The sequence below is a fragment of the Carassius auratus genome, chromosome 36 (genome assembly GCF_003368295.1).
Source record: "Carassius auratus strain Wakin chromosome 36, ASM336829v1, whole genome shotgun sequence".
NCBI lineage: Eukaryota > Metazoa > Chordata > Actinopteri > Cypriniformes > Cyprinidae > Carassius > Carassius auratus.
In genome coordinates this window covers 19550010-19567449 of record NC_039278.1, presented here as the reverse complement: position 1 = coordinate 19567449, position 17440 = coordinate 19550010, and the positions used below count along the sequence as shown (strand labels likewise).

The window sequence follows — 17440 nt, the reverse complement described above, 5'->3', positions numbered from 1 at the left end:
TGTCTGTCTAACGTTACTCTTCTAGTTAATCTAAACAATATAACGTTACTGTTGATAAACAATATAAAAACAGACGTCATGGTAGCATTTTAATAAAACTGTTAATATTACAGCAGGGGGGAATTTGGACATGCATGAGTTATTTTATTTAATCTGTGTTAGTTTAAGGTTATTTTATTTTATTTTTAACCTAAAACACAGAGACGCTGATTGATGTGTCTGCATCGTTTGCACTGGAGCATTTCAGTGGGCTTAAACAGATCACTCTTTACAGCGGATTTAGTTCCCAAACAGCTGACAATTTTGATCCAAATATGATTTTCAGTTACAATAATGAATCCTAAATTTTGACATTAACCGTCCCCCACCCAACGTACCACCTTGAAGAGTTATTCCAGAGACACCACAGATGGACAGCCAGGTAGGTATAAACGTACAAATTTATTTATTAAGTTAAAATCAGCGTTACCAATAACGTGTTACTGCCCAACACTGGACAACACTCTTTTAGAAAAAAGGGTTCATTGGAGTTCTATATAGAACCATAGAGTTCGCGAACCCGCTTTGAACTCACAAACTGACTCAAATGATTCGCGAACCAGCTACGAACTCCCGAACTGATTCAAATGATTTGCGATCCCGCTCCGAACTCCCGAACTGACTCAAATAATTCGCGAACCTGCTTCGAACTCCCGAACTGATTCAAATGATTTGCGATCCCGCTCCGAACTCCCGAACTGACTCAAATAATTCGCGAACCTGCTTCGAACTCCCGAACTGATTCAAATGATTTGCGATCCCGCTCCGAACTCCCGAACTGACTCAAATAATTCGCGAACCTGCTTCGAACTCCCGAACTGACTCAAATGATCTGCGAAGCCGCTCCGAACTCCCAAATTGACTCAAATGATTTGCAAACCAGAAACTGACTCAAATGATTTGTGAACCCCAAACTGACTTGTTATGTTATGGTATTATTCATATTATTACATATAATTTTATGCTATTATAAATCTATTATACCGGTATGTTATTGTACAATTGTACTCGCTTTTCATATTATTCACTTTACTTTAAGTTGTACTACATATACTTTTTAATATAAAATATCACTTTACTATTTTTCTACAGTGCACTGTATCAGTGCATATTTTCATTTTCACTGGATCCATAGCCTCATCAGTTACATGTGTTATTATTTGTTGTGGAGTTTTTCTGTAGGCTATAGTGCTATCAAAATGAGTCACAAAGTGTGTCACTTTTTGATTTGTATTTACTTGTTTTATAAAATTTTCTAAACGATAGTAAATTATTAGTGTTTAAAGATGTATTATTTAGATTTTATCCCATTATTTCAAAGGGAATGAGCTGAATTCTGACCTGAGACACAAGAAAGAGAGAAACAAAAATAAAGAAAAATGTTGGGATTGAACACAGAGAAAGCAATAAAACAGCTACATATCATGTAATGTACATTCAAATTACATTACATGAATATGTCACAGTTATACTAAATTAACAGATTTGTAAATCGAAAAAATCAACGAAATCAACAAGTGAGACAAATGTGAGCTTTCGATTAATAATTTTCCAAACCTAACTTGGAAAAATATTAATTTGTTCATATTAATATGAACTAATGCAACAGGGGTAACATTACTAGAATATGAAATGCTCATTAATTAGAAGTGCAATTAGTAGACAGAAGTATTAGAATGAAGTGATCATCTGTTTTGTTTAGTCCACATTTTAAATTAAATCATGAATATGTAATATAATATTAATTAAATATATCAATATATGTAATATAATATATTATGTCTAATATTAAATAATTAATGAAATAATAAAGATATTTAATATAATATTTAAAAAATAATCTTTAAATAAAAACATGTTGGAAAATGAAAATCTTCTTATAGTTTATTAATTGTATTATATTATATAATAGTCTGTCAATTTATTTGTATATATATCTTTATAACCTTTATATTAAATTGTTAATAAATGTGTATATATAATAAACACAATAATTTGAATGATCCGTCATCTGTTTAATAACATTAATATTATATAACTATTATATTGTTATTTATTATATAATGTTGAAATAAATTATAATTTATTAATTCTATTAATTTAGTTACACACATACACTTAAATATAATTTATTGTTTTATTCTATATTACGTTAAATTAATTTAAAATGTATTTATTATTTTAATTAGGATTTTATATATATATATATATATATATGTGTATATATATGCGTATATGTATATGTAATAATGCATGTGTATATATAATATTAAATTATTAATAAATGAATATATAATAATTAAATTATATAATCATTGTAATTATAGGAAATAAATAAATTACATTTAAATAATACATAATTGTTCATGAGCCACTGATCTGTTTATGAGTATACCAATGTTTTACCAGAATATTATAGTTTTACTGCAATGTTTCTGGTTGAACTCTGTCCCAGTCTGTCCACTGCTCTCATCTGATTGGATCAGACAGAAAGAGATCTGCATGTTTGATCTTGTTTACAATCAATTTCCAAACAAATCAGTGTTTCTTCAAGAGAAACCCGACCACAGATTTACACTCTTAATGTCTTAAGCTCTTAATGTCTGGTTTCACATTTCTGACGGTATCACAGCTATAGAGAAGAGATGTGGTGGAAAGCAGTGTTTTGTGTGTAACCTCTGACACAGAGCTTCAGCAGGGCTGGGTCTGAAGGTTATAGTGACTGTGTACTAGGTTAGGGTTCGTGATTTGCCTCGTCACTCAGTGCTGCGCGGTTCAATGATCTCAGAAGATGATGACACACGAGTGCTGATAATAAAACAGTCTCACACTTCACGAATGACACAAACAGCACACATGAGGGCCAGAAAGAAAGGTTTGTTTGTTATTCCTCTTTTATTCACATTCACTGTATTAAGTTTAGTTAAATATATGTTTGAAAAAGACTAGATCTAAGCTTCTAAAGTTATTTTTGTTCTTATTAGAAACTACTTGTTTTTTTATTTTTTATTATTTTAGTGCCGTCCAAAAGTTTTTACTACAGTAGTAAAAATAGTTTTGTGTGTTTGTAATTTTATTACTTTCAATACAACTTTTGATTGACATAACCCAACAATTATCTTAAAATGTAATATGAATTTGATCAGTCATTCATATGAATTATTTTCATTTAACGTTATGAATTGTGAATGATCTGGACTCATATTTGTGTTGTGCTGAACTTGATGAACTATGTTAATTGTTGTATAATTGTTTATTTTGTTGGACTGGTTAGTTCACAGGTGATCTCACCTTTCACAGGTAAAGTCATGGTTGCCATGTCAACAGATACATTACAAGCATGCTGTGATTGTTTGAAGGTTTATGTGTCTAGTTTCTTTCAGATGTTTTCTGGTTAAATTAAACTGATCCAAGATGATTTTATTATCTTAACGGTTTTTTTTAATTAAATAATAGATTAAGTAATAATTGTTATTTAATTTTAATGTAGTCTAAAGTTTTGACACTAGCGGTAAAAAGTCTCAAAATTTTTTATTATTACTATTATTATTATTATTATCATTTGAGAGAAAAAGTTAACAAAAAATGTGATGAACTTTATCCATTTTGTGTTTATATATACTATTTTAAAAGCTTATTTTCTGTATTAGCATTTTTCTTTATTAAGAATGATCTTTTGTTTTCTGTTTTCTCCACATTTTTAATTAAATGACAAGAAAAAATATATAATACACACACACACACACATATATATATATATATATATATAGTCTTATTTCTTTATTTAATATTATATATGTATAACATTAAGATAGTAATACATTAAATATATAATAAATGATTAAATAAGTAAATAATATCTGATGTGGTTATGATAGTATTACTATGAATAACTGAAGTGTTTCTATGTTAAGAATGATCAAAACATAAACAAAATTCAAGACATAATGATTTAATTTATTGAATACTCATTATACTTTACATTTTACATTCAGTGGAGTTCAAAGATCTGAGACTCGTGCTGAAAATAGTTTGTTGTATTCCTTATTTGTAAGCTGCTTTAGATAAAAGCGTTTACTGAATGTAAATATTAAAGGTCAGCTGGGTGTTCTGAAGCATGTTTTATGAGGTTTGTTGCTGAGATTCATATTCTCTGGGCCGCAGTTGTGTTTAATCTCTTAATGAAGCGTGCAGTAATGATTGTTAAACAGACACGTTTAGCATTGAACTCTCATCATTATGGGATGGGAGGTTTGCTGTTGTTTAAGCAACTGTGGTTTAGTTTTGTTCATGTCCTGCAGCGTTTATCATAGCGAAATGGAAAAAGGTTTGGTTGAGCGCCTGATTAGCATTTCTCATGGATGTGCATGCTTTCTACAATAGTTTGAGCATTTATTAGCCTTTTTAAATGTTGAAAAAAATACAGCTGTTGATTGATGACAAACAGTTTCAAAATTAGTTTTTTTTAATGTTTAAATTTGCATACATTTCTAGAAAATAAATGTGAATATTGTATAAAGCCAGGTTCAAAATTCCTGTTTAGGTTTGTTGTTATATTAGAGTGAAAGGTTTTTATAGATGGGATTTTGGATTTCTCTTTTAATCACACCGTAAATAAAAAAATACCGTCAACAGGAAAAACAAATACACTTAAGAATTTTTTTTAGCGATATTGTAATAAAATGTTATCTGAATGGTATATGAACAATCCCCACAGTAAAAACCTTCAGAATATAGAGAGGAATAAAACTGTAAGTTTTGGTGTTTGTAAGTGCTGCAGAAGTGGAGAAAAAACTCTTTAAAGATATGGATGGGAATTAAAATGTACAGGCGGAAATAGATAAAGTGCAATAAAATATAAACACCCAAATGTATATTTTAGATGTTTTCATTCCTCTAGTCTGAAAGAAAGATATGTTATGGAAGCAAAATAAACCAACATTTAAAAAGACAACTAAAAAAACTGAACATGGAAAAACTATTATTTTACCTTAGATTTCAATTATAGTACATATCTTTAAAAGCTGTTTTCACAAAATGAGTTTTTTCTCCACTTCTGCAGCACTTAGAAACACCAAAACTTACAGTTTTATTCCTCTCTATATTCTGAAGGTTTCTACCGAGGGGATTGTCCATATATCATTCACACTCATTTATACAGCATTTTATTCCTACAAACATGGTGAAAATGTGTTAGTTTTCTGTCTGTTGTCATTTTTTTTATGATTTATGGAGTGATACAAAGAGAAATCCAAAATCCCCTCTATAAAAACCTTACACTCTAATAGGACGACAAACCCAAACCAGAATTTTAAATCTGGCTTCATCCAGCGTTCAGATTTATGTTCGGGAAATGCATTCAAACTAGTGCATAACATTTCAGAACATTAGTAATAGAGAACAATTCCCTTAATGTACATATGATTATTATTAGATGGGTAAATATGGTTGTATTGGTCAGCTCACATTTTTACTTGTAACACTACAATAACAATATAAGAAGAATCATGTACTCAAACATTGATGTTTTAGTAGATGATTATTCATGCACCGTATTTTTAGATTAAGTGTTTTTCACCTGTGGTGTCTTGCTTTAAATCTGAACCTTGCACTTTTATCCTAACATCCAAAAGATGTTTTATAATGGAAAGTAGAATTTTAATTTATTCATATTTCAAGTTTCTTCTCTTCTCCATGTCAACAGCGAGCCGTGACTCCATCGGGGTTTCTGCTCATGGTGTGTCCATGTTCTCCTCCGTCACTAGCTCCATCTCTGACCTGCGTTTCCGCTTCCGATGGCGAGCTATCCTGGTGGGAATCCTGCTGGGATTGGCTGTCCTGGTGTACCTGCACCAAACTCCGTCGAGCTCCACCGATGGCAAAGGTAGCAGCAAGCGCTCGTGGCGTTCCATCCGGGACGTATCAGGCATGATGGCATCGGCCGAATCCGTGGATTCACGTTATAACCACACGTATCCGCTCAGTCCTCCGGAACACATGGCCAGTGGGATCCGCTACCGGATTGGAGTCATAGCAGACCTGGACACAAACTCACGCAGACAGGAGGACAACACATGGTTCAGCTTCCTGAAACAAGGACACCTGCTGGTGTCCGACAGCGGGGACAGTGTGTCCGTGGAGTGGGATCCGGAGACGGTGGTTCTGGAGAGTCATCTGTCGGAGAAGGGTCGTGGGATGGAGCTGTCCGAGCTGGTGGCGTTTAACGGGCACCTGTACAGCGTGGACGACCGTACGGGTGTGGTGTACCGGATAGAGGGCAACCGAGCCGTGCCTTGGGTCATCCTGCCGGACGGAGACGGAAATGTGTCTAAAGGTGAATACAGCTTTATATAAGAACATCTTTAAGAGAATCCAGCAGTGTATTTCTTATTTATTACCTTATATATTATATATGCACTCAAATTATTCAAAAGTTTGGAATAATTAAGTGTTGTTGTGCTGGTTGTTATTTTATTTGTTATATTTGTATTTTTTTTGTTGTTGATTTTGCCATGGAAATAGTCTTTGAAGTTGACATGAGAATAACAATTTATTTATATAAAAACAGATGTCATTAAAAACAGAAAAACACACAACAAACAAACGGAAAAATTATAAAATCGTACAAATATATCATCAGACATACGCTTTTTAAAATAAAATGTTAATGTTATATATTTAAACTATACTATACTTTTTTTTTTTGAAAGAAGTGTTTTCTGCATTTATTTCATCAAAACTACAGTAAAAATTTTGAAATATTATAATTTAAAACAGCTGTTTTCTATGTGAATATAGAATGTTGAAATGAAGTTTATTTCTGCGATTAAATCTGTTTGTGTAAACCTTGATATGTTGCTGTTCAAAAGTTTGGAGTGTAATATTTAAAAGAAGTTTTATTGTATCACAGTTTCCATAAAAATATTGAGCAGCACAACTGTGTTCAACACTGATAATAATCAGAAATGTTTCTTGAGCAGTAAATCATCATATTATTCTGATTTCTGAAGATCATGTGACACTGAAGACTGGAGGAATGATGCTGAAAATACAGCGGAGCATCACAGAAATTAGAGTTAGATATTCACATAGAAAATGTATATTTTAAATTGTAAAAATATTTAAAAATTTTTACTGTATCTTATCAAATAAATGCAGCCTTGCTGAGCAAAAGAGACTTCAGTCAAAAACGTAAAAAATCTTTTGTCTGGCAACAAATATAATCTGATATTATTGTATACTTATGTCATTCTGTATCATTTAAAGTCACTGAAAATCAAGTGCATCTACTCTTCAGTATGTTTAATCCATCCTCTTTTAAACAGGAAGTTTATAAGCTGGAATAAGAAATATCAGAAATAAACCACACGTGTTGAATTATCAATGAGGAATCTAGACGCAATATTTTACATGCTCAAGAGTGCATAGTTTTAGTGCATCATGCAGGTGTGATCTTTCCCTTGACCTTTGACCTTTGGTGGCAGGTTTTAAGGCGGAGTGGTTGGCGGTGAAGGACGAGCGTCTGTATGTCGGTGGTCTCGGGAAAGAGTGGACGACCATCACCGGAGAGTTCGTCAATAATAACCCCGAGTGGGTGAAGATAGTCGGGTTTCGTGGTGATGTGGAGCACGAGAACTGGGTACCGCGGTATAACGCACTCAAGATAGCAGCAGATATCAAACCACCAGGTGAGTCACACACACACACACACACACTCACACACACACTCACACTCACACTCACACACAGAACACACACAAACACTCACACACACACACACATACTCACGTAAACATTTCTGATTATTATCAATGTTGAACACAGTTGTGCTGCACAATATTTTTTTGGAAACTGTGATGCATTATTTTTCAGGTTTCTTTGATGAATAAAAAGTTAAAAAGAACAGCATTTATTTGAAATCAAAATCTTTTCTAAAAATATACACTACAGTTCAAAAGTTTATGGTCAATACATTTGCATGCTTTCTTTTTTTGAAAGAAATCAAAACTTTAATTCAGCAAGGATGTGTTAAATTAAGAAGTGTTAACAAAGATTTATATTGTTAGAAAATAATTATAGTCTGAATAAATGCTGTTCTTATTAACTTTTTATTCATCAAAGAATCCAGAAAAAATATTTGTCAGCACAACTGTTTGATAATTCTAATAATAAATCTGAAGATCATGTGACACTTTATACTGGAGTAATGATGATGAAAATTCAGCTTTGCATCACAGAAATAAATTATATTTTAAAGTATATTAAAATAAAAACCATTGTTTTATATTGTAAAAACATTTTACAAGATTACTGGGTTTTTGATATTATAAATGCAGCTTTGATGAGCAGAAGAGACTTCTTTTAAAACATTACAAGTCTCACTGACCCCAAACTCTTTGACTGGCGTATGATCTGATATCATATCGTATCGTATCATCTGTCTCAGGATATCTGATCCACGAGTCGGCCGTGTGGAGCGAGCGTCTCCAGCGCTGGTTCTTCCTCCCTCGCCGAGCGAGCTCCGAACGCTACGAGGAAGCGGCAGACGAGCGCCGAGGCACAAACCTGATCCTGAGCTGCTCGCCGGACTACAGTGAGATCTCAGCCTCACGCATCGGGACGCTCAAACCCACGCTCGGCTTCTCCTCCTTCAGATTCATCCCAGACACAGACGACCAGATCATACTGGCGCTCAAATCAGAGGAGGACGCGGGACGAATCGCCACGTACATCACGGCCTTCACGCTGGACGGACGAATCCTGCTGCCCGACACCAAGATCGGAGACGTCAAATATGAAGGACTGGAGTTCATATAGACGACACGGCCATACACTGGCCAGAATATTTCCAGACACATGCAGACGGCCGTCCTCAATGCGGGACCAGACACAGAAAACATCACTACAGCGGACTTCAGGAGACTGAAGCAACGGGAAACAGATGCAATAATAGAGGAAACAGGCTTTCTGCGGGTCCTATTTCACGTTTTCACAAACTAAGGCTTTAAAATAAAGTCGTGGCATTAAATGCTGCATGCACTGCAACAAATGAACATTTTCCAGCACAGATAGATTAACGTAATGCTGCATTTAGGTGACCCTGGAGCACAAAACGAGTCATAATTTTTCAAAATTGAGATTTATGCATCATCTCTCCATTGATGTGTGTTGTTTTTTTCGGAGGACAATATTTGTCTGAGATACAACTATTTGAAAATCTGGAATCTGAGGGATGCAAAAAAATCTAAATATTGAGAAAATCATCTGTAAAGTTGTTCAAATTAATTCTTAGCAATGAATATTACTTATCAAAAAATAAGTTTTGATATATTTATGGTAGGAAATGTACTAAATATCTTCACGGAACATGATCTTTACTTAATATCCTAATGATTTTTGGCTTAAAAGAGAAATTTATAATTGTGACCCTTATATTGCAGAAAGCCTGTGTAATAAATACATAAATGTGTACTTTGAGAAACGCACAAATGAGAAGTAAAAATGATTAGCCTTTATTAAAAACAACAACAGCTCAAAACTTTATTTTTTAAGTGTACAATCTACACTGGATATGTTTATATAATATGTCTTTGATTTGTGTAATTGATTAAAAAAAATAACAAGATGTGCATATTGAAATGAATGCAAATAAAGATTTATTATTCATTTGAAACATTTATGTTTTTGTTTTTTAGTGCATTTAATGAATTAATTTATGTTTGTGGTTTACTAAATTATGGATTTAATCAAAGGATGAATTTAAATGGTAAGATCAGAGTTTAGTTCCCATGATGACCAGGTTGGTGGGAAGCCCGTCGACTTTAAGAACCTGAAACACATCCAGCGTCTTTAGGAAGTCGAACATGCGTCTGTCTTTGGATCTGAATTCACTGAAAACCCCTTTAGACCCTGTGAAAACACACTTAGATGAGCAGCTTGCCGTCATCTGTTGAGCATCATCGGTGAGAGCGCTGACTAATGTAACGCTGCTGATTGGTGGAGAGTGTTGTTAAACTCACCGCTGTCTCTCAGCGCTGACAGCATCTGTTCAATCAGCCGCTTGGCCGTGCTGTGATCAGGAACTCTGGAGTGGATCTGAACGGCCATGACTGATGGGAAATCCTGCAGCATCGTCTCTGGATACTGGAGGGAACACAAACACAGTGAAGACCAAGACATGTTTTGAGTTTTATAGATTGTTTCTGTACCTGAGCTTTAGTCATGGCTGTCTTGGCATCGCTGAGGGCGAAGGCATAACCACAAACTCCAGCCGCGTCGTCGAGGATCAGACTGCAGTTCTGTGACGGCGTGACGTGACCCTCCACCAGCCTGACGCAGACACAGAAGCCAGTTTGATTAAGTGCTCGGTGACTAACTTAACTAAACTAGCTGGTGTATTCCTCTCACCGGTCACCAACCAGCTCCACCTTCTGCTGCGTCTCGATCTGCATCTCCTTAAAGATCTTCTGCACCTCCGGCTGGAAACAGACACACAACAGAGTCGCAAGAATCCAGACAGGCACATAAAAAAATACAGTAGAACTTTTGACTGGTGAATAGGAACTAAAACAAGACATGATGTTTTGTGGTGTACTGTCTCTTTAAGAGCGTGTCACCTGGTCTCTAGGAGTGCAGGGTCGTATGGTGTACACGCGTGTGGCCGGAGGACTGCGGAACAGATCACGGATCCCGTGAGATGGCAGCATCCTCTAAACATCAACACAAACACCGTCAGGGGCTGGAGGCCCGGTCACAGGTCAAAGGTCAATGTGGTACAGAAGTGTACCTGGAATTCTCCGGACAGTCCTCCTCTGAAGCCCCAGGGCTCGGGGTCATCGGTCAGAGCGAGGGTAGCATGAGGCGTCTGACCTCCTGCAACACAAACACAAGACAAGTTTAGAATTATTATTATTATGAAACAGAGAGTTCGGCTCCTTGATTCTGATTGGCTGAGACGCGTTCCAAGCTGTTGTGAATTAAGCTACAAAGTAACACACACCTTTGTTTACTTCTGTGCAGTGGTGGACAGTAACGGAGTAGCTTTACTTCGTTACTGTACTTAAGTACATTTTTCAAGTATCTATACTTTACTGGAGTAGTTTTATTTTGAGTAACTTTTACTTTTACTTCACTACATTTCATAAAACATATCGTTACCTACTCCCTATAATATATCACATGCTCCGACACGCAGAAGCGGTGTCTGATTCATCACGAACGAACTGAGTTTTTTCAAAATAAACGTTTAAATCGGATCGGAATCGCACCAAATGATTAGTTTACAAATTAGATGCTTTCTCTCAGGTTCATCACAGTGTAAGCTTCACAGTGAACATTAACTCTCATCAGTGTAGTCCAAATCAACAACAAAAATATATCTTGACTCCATATAGTGGTTATTTTGGAAAAAGTCCCAGTTATTTTGAGCAGTATGATTATAAAAAAAAAATAATGTGCTAATATAAAATTAAGTAGCCTATATAAAATTGCAAACATCTATCTTTCAGTACTTTTTTACTTAAGTTCATAAAAAATGGAGTACTTTTGTACTTTCACTTGAGTAAAATTTAAAAAGGAGTACTTTTACTTTTACTGGAGTAATATTTTATTATACTTATCTGTACTTTTACTCAAGTTTATTTGTTTAATTTTAACTTTTTATTCATCAAAGAATCCTGAAAAAGGATATTAAAAAAGAAACCATTATTTTATATATTTTATTTTAAAAATTTAGAATTATTACTGAAATACAACCTTTTTTTGTTTGAACAATAATAAATGAAGTACCTGAAGCTGACAATGAAGTAAATGTATAATAATTAGCAAAGATGATTAATTTAGCGCTGTAAACGCGCGTGTGAGGGGCGGAGACGCGCAGCGGAGCATCAGACACGCGTGAGGACCAAACACAGCAGAACGGTAGGAAACTTCACTCCTCTTATTATCTCTCTTTTACTATAGCGATTTATTTTTAGATACGTGATCTGAGTCTTTCATAGAGTTGTAGAGTTATTAGAGTTATTAGAGAAATAGAGTTTTTTACATTCTTTGGTCGAAGTTTTCAGATCGGGACTGCGGAGCCTGTTCGCGACTCCGTTGATTCAGATCAGCACTTCGGAGCCTGTTCGCGACTCGGTTGATTCAGATCGGCACTTCGGAGCCTGTTTGCGACTCGGTTGATTCAGATCGGCACTTCGGAGCCTGTTCGCGACTCGGTTGATTCAGATCGGCACTTCGGAGCCTGTTCGCGACTCGGTTGATTCAGATCGGCACTTCGGAGCCTGTTCGCGACTCGGTTGATTCAGATCGGCACTTCGGAGCCTGTTCGCGACTCGGTTGATTCAGATCGGCACTTCGGAGCCTGTTCGCGACTCGGTTGATTCAGATCGGCACTTCGGAGCATGTTCGCGACTCGGTTGATTCAGATCGGCACTTCGGAGCCTGTTCGCGACTCGGTTGATTCAGATCGGCACTTCGGAGCATGTTCGCGACTCGGTTGATTCAGATCGGCACTTCGGAGCCTGTTCGTGACTCGGTTGATTCAGATCGGCACTTCGGAGCCTGTTTGCGACTCGGTTGATTCAGATCGGCGCTTCGGAGAATGTTCGTGACTCGGTTGATTCAGATCAGCACTTCGGAGCCTGTTCGCGACTCGGTTGATTCAGATCGGCACTTCGGAGCCTGTTCGCGACTCGGTTGATTCAGATCGGCACTTCGGAGCCTGTTTGCGACTCGGTTGATTCAGATCGGCACTTCGGAGCCTGTTCGCGACTCGGTTGATTCAGATCGGCACTTCGGAGCCTGTTCGCGACTCGGTTGATTCAGATCGGCACTTCGGAGCCTGTTTGCGACTCGGTTGATTCAGATCGGCACTTCGGAGCCTGTTCGCGACTCGGTTGATTCAGATCGGCACTTCGGAGCATGTTCGCGACTCGGTTGATTCAGATCGGCACTTCGGAGCCTGTTCGCGACTCGGTTGATTCAGATCGGCACTTCGGAGCCTGTTCGCGACTCGGTTGATTCAGATCGGCACTTCGGAGAATGTTCGTGACTCGGTTGATTCAGATCGGCACTTCGGAGCCTGTTCGCGACTCGGTTGATTCAGATCGGCACTTCGGAGCATGTTCGCGACTCGGTTGATTCAGATTGTCAAACAGTTAATTGGTGATAAATGAATATTTGGACTTGAGGCTTTTTTTTACCTGTCGATTCAGCATGTACATGGACCCACACACAAAGGTGGACACACTCTAGACTTAATCATCAGTAGGGCTCTAAACTTTTCATCCATTGTTATTAAGGACGTAGTGTCACGGATCGCAAGAGGCGAAGACTCAAGTGCAGGCAGATGGGAAGACTTTATTTATACGTCACCAAAATAAATAAAAACACAACTGAAGCCAGAGGAGCGTTCAAAGTTACGAGACTGTTTCTGAGGAGCTACATTGTTTGGTGGAAGAAACTGTTTTTATACTTTATTTGCCCTGTTTTATTTTGTGAAACCTTTCTGTGTATATGGAATAACCGCAATAATCCCTGTGAAGCCGTGGTTTACACTGTTTTAATAACAGCTAAGGAGCGTTGTCAGTTCTTGGTGCTTGTTCTTTGAGCTTACTGCTGTATGATCAGAGGACGAGCGTCTCGAGTCTCTCACCCAGGGTCTTGACGAAGGCTTTGGCCATGGTGACGCCGCTCTTGATGTCACAGATGTAGTTGTAGAGGTCGTACAGGACGATCCGGTTGGGAACGTTGGACAGTCTGTTGAACATCCGCACCACAGCGCTGCACATATCGTCAAACTTCTCCGCTCTCCGCCGCCATTCCTCCTTATCCTGCGGAGATCCAGCCACAGGTACATTTACATCAACACATTATATCCAGAACAACTCACAGTGCATGCAGTGTCAGTGCAGTGTTTGTGTGATCCTGACCCGCTCTGAATCCTCTCTGCGCAGCCAGTGCAGCTCCTGCAGCATGAGGACGGCCGTGGCTCCGTGTTCGTACGGCAGATAGAAGAGCTCGGACAGCAGCGTCAGGTCGTCCAGCGTCAGCGGCTCAGCGGTGTACAGAGGGTTGTCTCCGGGTCCTGGAGCGTATCCCTCCGTCTGCATCGGCTCCTCGTCAGACGCCTGGCGTTTAGAGCGGCCCGCTCCTGCACCTGAACACAGGGACACACCGCTGGATAATCACGAGTGATTGGGATTCCAACATTACTATTAATGCCAATTAAGCAGGTGTTTTTTGATTCTACAGGGTCTTATCTATTATCTAAAACCATAAAAACGTTCAATAGAATAAAACTAGAACTTTAACTTACTATATTTGTCATTTACGTGTCATTTGAAGTACTCGAATAATTAAAACTAGATAAAAGAATAATTAATAATAATAAAAACACAAAAGAATTAACTGAAATTTTAATGAAAACTGATTTTTTATTAATATAATTCAAAACAATAACAAAAACTATATGAATGATATTAAAATAACACTGATTTAATGTTTTTTTAAATTCAGTAAATCACAGTATCAGATTTTTTAAAATGAAATATATTGAAAAAAATAATTAGTTTCCTTTATAGTAATGAGAATTTCTTACAATGCTTAATTTGCAAAAAAATAAAGCAGAAAAATTGTTTAGCAGAGTCCTAAAAATAGGCTTTTTAAAAGAAAAACATAATTTTTTCTTTGAATTAAGGGTGAAATATGAGCTGTGTATATAATCTTATTATTAATCTTTTGTTCATATTATTTTAATATTTTCTGTTTTCATTTTAGTAATTTTTTAGTAGGTTTAAAAAAAATGTCTATGTAGTTTTCATTTTTTGTTTATTTATTTATTTTAGTATTTCAGTGTATTTAATTGATATTTGACATATTTATCAATATCAAGTAATGAAATGTTTTGACGGCCTTTTTAAAACGTATTTACCATCAGGTTGATCAGCTCTGCCAAACTCAACCAGCCAATCAGTGAGCGCCAGCCGCAAAGCCTCATGGGGGTTGTAGTCCGAGCCCTGATCGTCTCCATCTGTGCAGCGATGACATCACAGACATTAATAAATGATGCACACAATGCGGTGTGAACAGAAGCGATCTTTACCCATAGAGACGTCTCTGTGTCCGGAGCTGCACCAGGTGGCCAGCGTGTGAACAGCCACGAAGTTAAGCTCAAATTCACAGTTGGGGTTGGTGAGGACGCCTCTGAGTTTAGGGATGAGCTCGGTGGGCCGGTTCTTGAAGGGTCCCAGGAACATTCTCTGCGGGTCGTAGTCGTTAGCGTGGATGTTGTCCCAGATGACCGGCGGTCTCCTCAGAACAGCGGACACCTCCTCTATAGACGCCACACTGATGTCCTGGGACACCACCTTCGGCCCTGATGGGACACAAGCATGTTCTGCATGTCAAGAAACTGCCTTCATGCAACTTCCATAACGATGCATTCATGCATTTAGTTCAGTGCACTAGTGATGCATGGGTTCGATTCGCAGGGAATGCATGCACTGATCAAACGCAGACTCTGAATGCAATGCAAGTCACTTTAGATAAAAGCATCTGCTAAATGCATGAATGTTAGTGATGTTACCTGTCCAGAGGATGTCGATCCCAGCGTTGAGTTTCTCTCCGACCGTGTTCAGATACGCAGACAGCGGCACGCTAGGAGTGCAGAACGCAGCGCAGTAATCTGCACAAACCAGATTACAGAAATAATGACAATTGTTGTGCATTGAAGAAACGCTCAACACTGAGAATGCTGGTGGTTATTTTGAGACGGCTGTGTTTACCGGTGGGGCAGAAGAGGAAGGTGTGTGGCTCGTCCAGGTGCAGAAACACCTGGTTAGTGACGGACACCTGAGCTTCAGCGAACGAGCTGAACGACTCTTTATCAGCCGGACACATCTCTGTCTCGATGTCGTCAAACAGCAGCGCGAACGACCGGCAGCCGAAGCCACACACCTGCACAGAGTTCACAAAGAGATCACTTCTAATCAAAGATTGGGTTAAATAACTGATGATTGCTTTCCAGCGGTGCGCACCTGGCTGAGCTTCCTCTTGAGCGCCGCCAGCTCTTTAGGGTTGGAGAAGGTGATGTCCAGCCCTGGAGAGATGGCATAGATGAACTCCACGTTACGCTCCCGAGCGGCGGAGATCAGCGTCATCAGCTGCTCTGGAAGACACAACCAACACCTCATCTTCAGAAACTAGTCCTGCTCTGCTCAAGGGGATCAGGATCAAAGTTTATCAAGGACCAACTTTGGTTTGGGCTTCTCTGGTTTAAAGTACTGTGAGAGTATCGTATTCAGTATTCATTATTCAGTCCTGTGTATCAAATACATGACTGTCACCTGCTTCCTCCAGGGAATACAGATCTCTCCAGTACATCCGGTGTTTGTAATCATCTTTTGGGGCGTACAGATACGCGTTCAAGCCCCATTTCTGCTCCCTATGAAGACAACAGCACGCACACACAGAGAAGAAGTGATAAATGAGCTGATAAGAGCTGAAGGCATGTGATAAGAGCGGTTCGTTCACCTCCTGAAGAGCTCTTTCCTCTGGCTCATAGTCCACGGCCTCCCATAAAACCCTGCAGCACACAAAGATCATAACATTCAGAAATCAAATACATACATTTATCTTAATGCATAATATGTAAAACTGAATAATTTGTGCATCTTGTTTATTATATATTCTGCATTTATTCTACATTCTAGGCATTATTATTATTATAATGATACAAATCAGTAGAATATCCTTAAAAGCTATTTATAACATGATTAAAAAAAATTACATGTTGCGCATGTTTCTAACACTATTTGGCTATTTTTATTTTGCCATATAATGAATATGGCTTTAAAGAAATAATAATATTTATTATTAGCATTACTCCGACTGCTACTAAATAAAACCAAAAAATGTATTCAATCATAATATTTTACTGCAAGATAAAATTATTATTATTACCACTGCTACTAAAAATGAAACTGAATAAAAAAAGAATAATAATACAATGCGGCTACTAAATAAAATAAACAATTACTAAATAAAACATATTAGTATTGTACTATTTTATCAACATGTAACAAAAAAAACCAACAACTAAATAACTAAGCTGTAATCACGTTACAAACACATTAAGCTTAACATTAATCATGTATGTGGTCATTACGTGTATTTATGTTATGTTACAGTTTTTGTATTATGTCAAACGCTTTTAGTGACTCACCCTCGACTACTCCACTGAGGAACATCTTGGATTTCTGGGACATGATTCCTGGAAGTGTGCTCGACGAGATCTGTGGATCTGATGACACGGAATCAGCTGTTTGGATTAATGTTTATGTTTATAATCTCTCTACTTCCTTATTGAACGCGTGGTCACGCTGTCGCGCATGCGCGCTTC

The 17440-nt window shown here is 37.4% G+C and overlaps 2 protein-coding genes across 2 annotated transcripts; one reads left to right on the top strand and one right to left on the bottom strand.

The window, feature by feature from the left end:
* Positions 1-2762: 2762 nt before the first annotated feature.
* Positions 2763-9712, top strand: LOC113055558 (soluble calcium-activated nucleotidase 1-like). Its single transcript, XM_026221950.1, has 4 exons — positions 2763-2914; positions 5744-6373; positions 7524-7727; positions 8486-9712. Exons 1-4 carry the CDS (start codon positions 2818-2820, stop codon positions 8854-8856), a joined length of 1302 nt encoding a protein of 433 aa, XP_026077735.1. The 5' UTR covers positions 2763-2817; the 3' UTR covers positions 8857-9712.
* LOC113055557 (protein O-GlcNAcase-like) lies at positions 9529-17419 on the bottom strand. The gene is made up of 16 exons (XM_026221949.1): positions 17264-17419; positions 16573-16624; positions 16386-16483; positions 16077-16207; positions 15825-15996; positions 15626-15724; positions 15143-15415; positions 14972-15070; positions 13971-14197; positions 13694-13871; positions 10826-10911; positions 10656-10748; positions 10447-10517; positions 10248-10368; positions 10059-10182; positions 9529-9948 (listed from the first exon to the last, which is right to left on the bottom strand). Exons 1-16 carry the CDS (start codon positions 17304-17306, stop codon positions 9812-9814), a joined length of 2004 nt encoding a protein of 667 aa, XP_026077734.1. The 5' UTR covers positions 17307-17419; the 3' UTR covers positions 9529-9811.
* Positions 17420-17440: the final 21 nt, after the last annotated feature.